At 40.9% G+C, this 7,320-nt stretch overlaps 1 protein-coding gene across 5 annotated transcripts in view; it reads left to right on the forward strand.

Moving 5' to 3' along the window:
* LOC142471226 (uncharacterized) overlaps nucleotides 1-6,795 on the forward strand; it is a 56,132-nt gene extending 49,337 nt beyond the window's left edge. For 4 of the 5 annotated variants that reach the window (XM_075578025.1, XM_075578023.1, XM_075578026.1 and 1 more), the window contains one exon: nucleotides 1,863-6,795. In XM_075578025.1, the coding sequence (XP_075434140.1) occupies nucleotides 1,863-2,698 (836 nt within the window). In that variant the 3' untranslated portion in view covers nucleotides 2,699-6,795. The remainder of the gene's footprint in view (nucleotides 1-1,862) is intronic. The other variant, XM_075578024.1, reaches the window with a different exon arrangement.
* The last annotated feature ends 525 nt before the right edge of the window (nucleotides 6,796-7,320 follow it).

The following is a 7,320-nucleotide window of genomic DNA, read 5'->3' on the forward strand; positions in this document are numbered from 1 at the left end:
TGAATTGTAGAGGGTGTCAAGTTTGCTAAGGTGGGTTTGAGGTGCCGAGCCATATATTATGTCTCCATAGTCAATAATTGGCATTAGCATCTGCTGTGCGATACGCTTTCTGACCAGGAGTCTTAGGGAGGATTTGTTCCTGTAAAGTACCTCTAATTTGGCAAAGGTCTTGGTTGTCAGGGTATCAATGTGCATCCCGAATGTTAAGTGGGAGTCAAACCATATGCCCAGGTATTTAAAACTAGTGACAGGGGTTAGGTTGGTGTTAGCGTTGGTTCTAATCTGGAGCTCAGTCGCTGGCAGCTTTAAAAATTTAGTCTTGGTCCCAAATACCATTGTTACAGACTTGTCAGTGTTTAAAAACAGTTTGTTTTGGGAAATCCAGTTTTCGAGTCTCAAAAAGTCAAACTGTAGCAGCAAGTGTTCTACAGAGTTATTAAGACTGGTTAAAAGAACAGAAGTGCCCAAAGAAATAGGGCAAGAAAAAATATACAGTATATACTTCCCAATCTTCAATGCAGAAAAAGGATGAACAAATCCGCTTAAGTGTTTGTAAAAGGGTACTCCCCTACGCGTTCCGTGACCCATGTCACTTCATCAGGGGTATGACTTAGTAATTTTTTTGCTCTGCATGCTCATGTGTATTTACAAAAAACGCCATTTACCTCGAAAGGGTTAGCAGGCTTGAATTGTGTTTTGCTCAAAAGATGCGACTAAATGACTATATTACTTTTTGTTATCCAGACTTAGGTTCTAATGTAGAAATGTCACCATTGAGTACATTGCAAGCCAATTTGGGTGGGAGTCTGGAAGTGTACCTTTTTGTTTTCCATAGAGCTAAGGCCAATCTTATTTTACCAGCTGCATAATTCATAAAGGATGGGAGTGCAAGTATTATGTATTTGTTTTCCCTAATATATATAAACCATTCTAAAATATATAAATCCATATATCCAAAAGAAAAAACACAAATAAGACATCGAGGAGGCATGATGATCCACAACTACTAAAGTAGCCATATGCATTGCCACAACTATCATAAGTGGAACCCTTACCCACACGTATTGCTGCAGCAAAAGTTATTCCCACCTTTCTCCTGTAATAGCCAAAGTCCTTTAGAAGGTAATTCAATATTATCCGAAGCGGCAGTTTAGGGCCGAAAGTCCCCATTGAAGTCCATTAATGGGACTGCGTTTACTTAACATTTTGGGGACTATATTTAAGAAAGATTTCTACAAAAATTTTGCGGGAAAGGAGACTTCCTTAAATACATGTAAATAGAAAATATAGCTGCGACGTAATATTTCAGCTTGAAAAGCAGAGAGGAGAGACTGGCTTCCTAAAATAACTGGTCTTTAAGTAGAAAATCGAGCCATTAGTCCGTCATTTAAAAAGACGCTTGTGCCTCGGAGGGTTGTAACTGAAAAAGTAGTGTAACTGCACTTCAAATGTTGCTTCTATTTGAATTCGTGATTCACGGGTTGTGCTTGAAACGGGGCCTTTTTCAGGGGGGTTTAAACTGGAAGAGAGAAGAGATACATTGGGCTGTATGTGTGCAGTATCAACCGGGAAAGTGATGGCGGGAGGGAGAGGAGAAGTGGGAGGAACGAGTGGAGGGGTGGGAACGAAGTGAAAGGAGCAGAGAGGTGGTGGTGGTGGGAGAGAAGGTATATAAGTATATGAGCCCTACATTGGTCTCTCCTGTCTCTTTCACCCCCTTTCTTCTTCTTTCCCTCTTTCCAGCAAGAACCTATTTTTATTTTTATTTTTTTACCCTCCCTGAGGAAGGAGAGATTTGACTACTGGAGGTGTGCAGTTTTCACTCTACATAACCTCATTTTGGGTCCTTTTCTCCTCTCCAGCAGATAGCTTGGGCATGGACGAGAATGAAGACCAATTGAAGATTATAAAAGAAGAACCCGAAGAGAAGATAAATGTGTGCTTAGAGTGTGCAGAAAAGTATAATGACGACCCACATCTTGCAACAGTCCAGAGAATCCCTAGTGGAGAGGACCCATTTACATGCAATATATGCTTGAAAAACATTGTCGATGATGACCATGTTGAAAGACACCAGAAAGTTCAGCCAGGAGACAAATCCTTCCCATGCTCTGAATGTGGGAAAATATTTCGTACCAATTCACACCTTTTAAGACACCAGAAAACTCACAACGGAGACAGACCATACCCATGTCCTATATGTGGGAAAACCTTTGCTCGTAACGCTCATGTTGTGGAACACCAGAGAATCCACACAGGGGAGAAACCCTATGAATGCACAGAATGCGGGCGAAAATTCACCAACAACTCGCACCTCATCTTGCACAAGGTTGTCCACACAAGAGAGAAGCCGTACGCATGTGCGGAGTGTGGGAAACGCTTCACTCGTAACTCAAGTGTCGTCAAACACCGGAGTATGCACGCAGAAAAGAAGCCCCATGTGTGCACAGAGTGCGGTAAAAGTTACTGTCAGTACGCGAATTTGGTTGTACACCAGAGACTCCACTCGGGGGAGAAACCGTACGCATGCACTGATTGTAGTAGATCGTTTATTTGTAAGGCAAGTATGGTGAGACACCAAAGGACTCACTCTGGAGAGAAGCCGTTTTCGTGTAATCAATGTGAAAAGAGCTTCTCCGATAATTCTTCTCTTAATAAACACAAACGAGTGCATGCCAGGGAGCACAAAACTTCCTAGGGATTTAGGGGAAATAAAAAAAATGATGGATGCCTTATCTTGATGTTTGAAGTGTGATCGGCCGATGATGGGAAATATTTGTAGTGTAGAAACCACCCAGGAGAAATAATTTAGAAGACGTCACAGATTCCACATGGACTTCTTTTCTTGCCAGGAAGGAAAAAAAAACATGAGCCAGGTGGAAACCTCGCTTCCTCGGTTTATACTGACGATTGAGAAGATGAGTGAAGCCTTCTGGCAAACCCAGAGAGAAGCAACGGGTAGTTGTATTAGAATTCAGTGGATGACCAAAAAACGAAACTTTAAAATGATATAGAGGACACTACAGTGACATCGATCATATAAACCTAGCCTGTGGATCAATGGACACGTTATCGTCTTTGCATAAGGGACATACATTGAATGATTTGCTCTTCAGGGAGAAATTTGGGGTTTTAACTATTAGTTTCCCAGCTCTGTGCACATTACTGGCACTGTACAAAATAAAGGTATAGTTTAGATCATTTCATTTCAATATTGTTGTTTAAAATCCACTTTGATCAAGAGCTTGCATGAGGAAACAGACTAAGCGTGTGTGTACGTGTGTACGTACGTATATACAGAGAGAATCTGACTGATACAGAGAGGCTGACTGATACACACACACACACACACACACACACACACAAACTCATACACAGCAGACTAACTCGGGTACACGCACAGAGGCCAACTCTGTTGTACACACACTAATATACAGAGCAGATGATCTCGGACACACAAACACTTACACACCAGACTGACTCAGATAAACACACTGACACACGGAGCAAACTCACTCAGATATACACACACACACCCCAGACTAACGCTGATACACGCACAGAGACCAACTGTTGCACACACACTCTAATATACAGAGCAGACTGTCTCAGATATACACACACACACAAAATGATACAGCAGGGTGACTCAAATATATATATATACACAGAGCACACTGACTCAGATACACACTTACACACAGAGAAAACTCACTCAGATACACACACACACAAACTAATACACAGCAGACCAACTCAGATACACACACACACACACACACACACAGAGAAGGCCAACTCCGTTACACACATACACTAATACACAGAGTAGACTGACTTGAATACATGAATACACAGAGTAGACTGACTTGGATAAATAAATACTCACACACGCAGAGCAGACTTACTGATACACATACACACACACAGAGAAACACAGAGCAGACTGACCTAGATAGAGCAGAATGACTTGCATACACACAAAGGACACTGACTAGCATAAACACACACAAACACTCCCCACAGAGCAGACGGACTCAGATACACCTACCTACTCAGATACACAGAGCAGAGTGACTCAGATACACAGAACACTGTCAGATACACACACTGATAGACACACACAAGGCGTGTGTATGACCGTTTTATATATATATATATATATATATTTATATATATATATACACACACACACATATATATACATACACATACATACATACACTGCGCAGACGGATATAGATATATTTATATATCTATATCACACACACCAGACTGACTCAGATACGTACACTGATACACATCAGACCAGAACTCTTTCATGAGTTCCTGCTCCAGAAAAGACACAAGAGGTCAAATAAAGAGTCTCTATAGTGGCCAGAGCCAACAGACCCAACCCAAATCACTTAAGAGAGCTGTATTCGCACAACCGGCGCACTTAAACACGGGCGGACATCAAGCGAGAGTTATTCACGCAGAAAAACACATTTCCTGGACTTAGTTTATTCAAGTATTTTTGTATGGACTTTATTACTACAGACATCAGTCTCCACTAGCCAATCTAAAGCAACGGCACAGGGGTCTTTTTTTTCCCCTTCATAGTGTATGACGTTTTGGCCTGGTAGCTCATGAAAGAGGTTTAACGAAGATATAACCTTAGGGACATTATATAACTAAACTGCTTATATGCATTCTATTTGCCGGGTTAGCTGGACAAAGCCGTATTTTTAAAAAAAAATAGTTTTTCATCTAATTTTTTGTGGTTTATTACAATATTGGACATAGAATGTCAACATGGAAAATGAGGACTTTAATTTACAAGACACTACTCTTAAAACCTTTGTATATCAATGTGGAGATAACGGTAAGCGACGTAGACGGGCGGAAGCTGTGTTTGACCACACAAATGGCATCTGTGACGAACATTCGGACATTAATGACCCATTTGTTATATTGGAGAAATTATTTGCCCAGGATATCAGACTATGGTGGGATGTAACATCATTGGAGAATTACATAAAAAACAAACTGATCCCCAGGGGTCTGAGAGTTAAGAAAAATTCCCTATATTTGGTTTCTCCAATAAGCAATTTGAGGAAGATTGGATTAAAATATTAGATCATTGCTCAATTAAATAAATGGGGTTGATAATCCAGTCTAAGATCCATGATAAAGTAGCCCTGGAAAGTGATATAAAAAAATCTACAAGATAAACCTAGTGCCTTTAACTCTGTGTCCCAATTTAAAAATATTGATGAAACATTACAGAAAAATATTGAAAGCATGGAAAAGAACATAATGTAAAAAAAAAATGGTCCAAATTCGACCATGACTGCTAAGACTGTGGCAAAGGCCAAGTTTATTGTTGGCAAAAACAGGCTTTGACTAGACATGAATCGAGTGATGGAACTCCAGCCAAATTTCAAGGTGCCAAAAAAGCTTGGGGATCTAGGACACCGAGTAAATCAATATCGAAAACCAGCCACATATTTATCTAGTCTGGATTCTGACACCTCGGATTTCGATAATCGCACCCAGTCTATGATGATTGGATAGATAGAAGACTAGAGGGGACAAACACAGCAAGTGGTCCAACACCAACATCTCTTGGTAGACATTCCGGATTCTTTTCAGACATCATCCTTTTTTCAGCCGTCAAAAAACAGGACATAATCGGAAGAAAGAAGAACGGGGGGGGAAGCACAAGCAAGAGGAAGAAATATTCCTGAAGAATAATAATGTCATCAATATATCTGACATGGAGCTATCTCTAGATCAATTGTCTTTACAAAATAAAGGCCTTAATTTCGCTCCCCAACAGAATTTTCAACTCTTCGAGACATTGCCTTACAAAAATTTACTAGGAAATTGGCCCTCAGGTGATTTTTTTCCAAAGATGGCATGGGTCAATTGTCTGGAGCTGCAAGCACCAATCCCATTCTAGGGGTCGACGATTGTATTGCCACTACAGATTCTGGGATTTATTTACCCACATTCCCGGAATCTTCTGCACTGTCCGACTTGGAAACCTTGTTGGATGAGCAGGGAGAACCCCTTTATACATCCACTTGGACTTTCTTTGGTCATGATGATTCTGGACTAAAGAAAAAAAAATCTGTCTTTGACCCCAATTCCAATTGGGGTCCACATATCATTATGTTTGAGAAAATTGTGGCGATAGATTTTACGTATATTAGCTAGTGGATTCTCCTTTGCTCACTTACATTCCAATAACCTGACGGTTTCAGAGGTTAAACAACTAGAAGCCCTTAAAAATAACAAGGCAATAGTTATTAAGAATGCCAATAAGGGAGGTGCCCTAGTTATATAATCTGCACAGCAACAAAAAGAGGCACTTAGGCAGTGGGGGGGGGGGGGGGGACATATGCTATTATACACCACTTACGTAGAACCCCACTACACCATTTTTGGGGGGACATCAGGAGTTGCTTCAATTAGGGAACTTTTGTGTGTACTGAATAACAAAGAATTTAAATTTCTCAATTGCTTATGTTTTATCATACCAGTGTACCACCATCTCCCAAAGATCCACAAATCGCTTGCCAAACCCCCCGAGTTGGCCCATCGTGGCAAACATTGGATCTTTGGGAGATGGTATGTACACAGATTTTTGCAACCGTTGGTCTGGGACTTGTCCTCATATATTCGAGACACCACTGACCTCTCTATACAGGAGATTTCATGGTCCAAGAATTACAGATGGGTCACCCTTGATGTGTCCTCTCTGTAGTCATGTAAAACATGTATCTGTATCAAGTAAAAGAGAAGATGGGATTTCTGTGTCACTTTGTGTGAAGGTTTTCTGGTTGTTCTATTATTGGTTGGGGGGTCTCCTAAATAGCACCAAACATCCGTTGAGCATGTCAAATTTGCTACCAATCTTTGGCTTGAATTTGTCTTAATTCATTTAGTTTTATTAGCTCATATTGTGCCCATGATTGTCTCTCCCTCCCGCAGTCTGTCATATCTAGAGACATGTTTGCCACACAAGGACAGTCACAGTGACAACACTGGGCTCCGAGCTTAGAAAAGCAGCTTAAAGATTCTTTGTGTTCCCAAAAACAAGCATAGAAACAGAAATACAAGCCAGTGGTGAGTCTTCAAAGGTGCTGAGACTATGGCAGCCTGGGACCCTATAGCAGCTTGGGACTCTATGGCAGCATATAGAGAAGTCTGCGGAAGAACACAGTCTGTGTGATATGTGAGCACAGCGCGCCCCCTTTCAGGCTGATGCAGTGTCCGTAAACAACTCACCACAGAAAAAACGTCTGCAGTCTTAATATAGATTGTACCTGACTT

This window comes from Ascaphus truei, chromosome 20 (assembly GCF_040206685.1).
Source record: "Ascaphus truei isolate aAscTru1 chromosome 20, aAscTru1.hap1, whole genome shotgun sequence".
Taxonomy (NCBI): domain Eukaryota; kingdom Metazoa; phylum Chordata; class Amphibia; order Anura; family Ascaphidae; genus Ascaphus; species Ascaphus truei.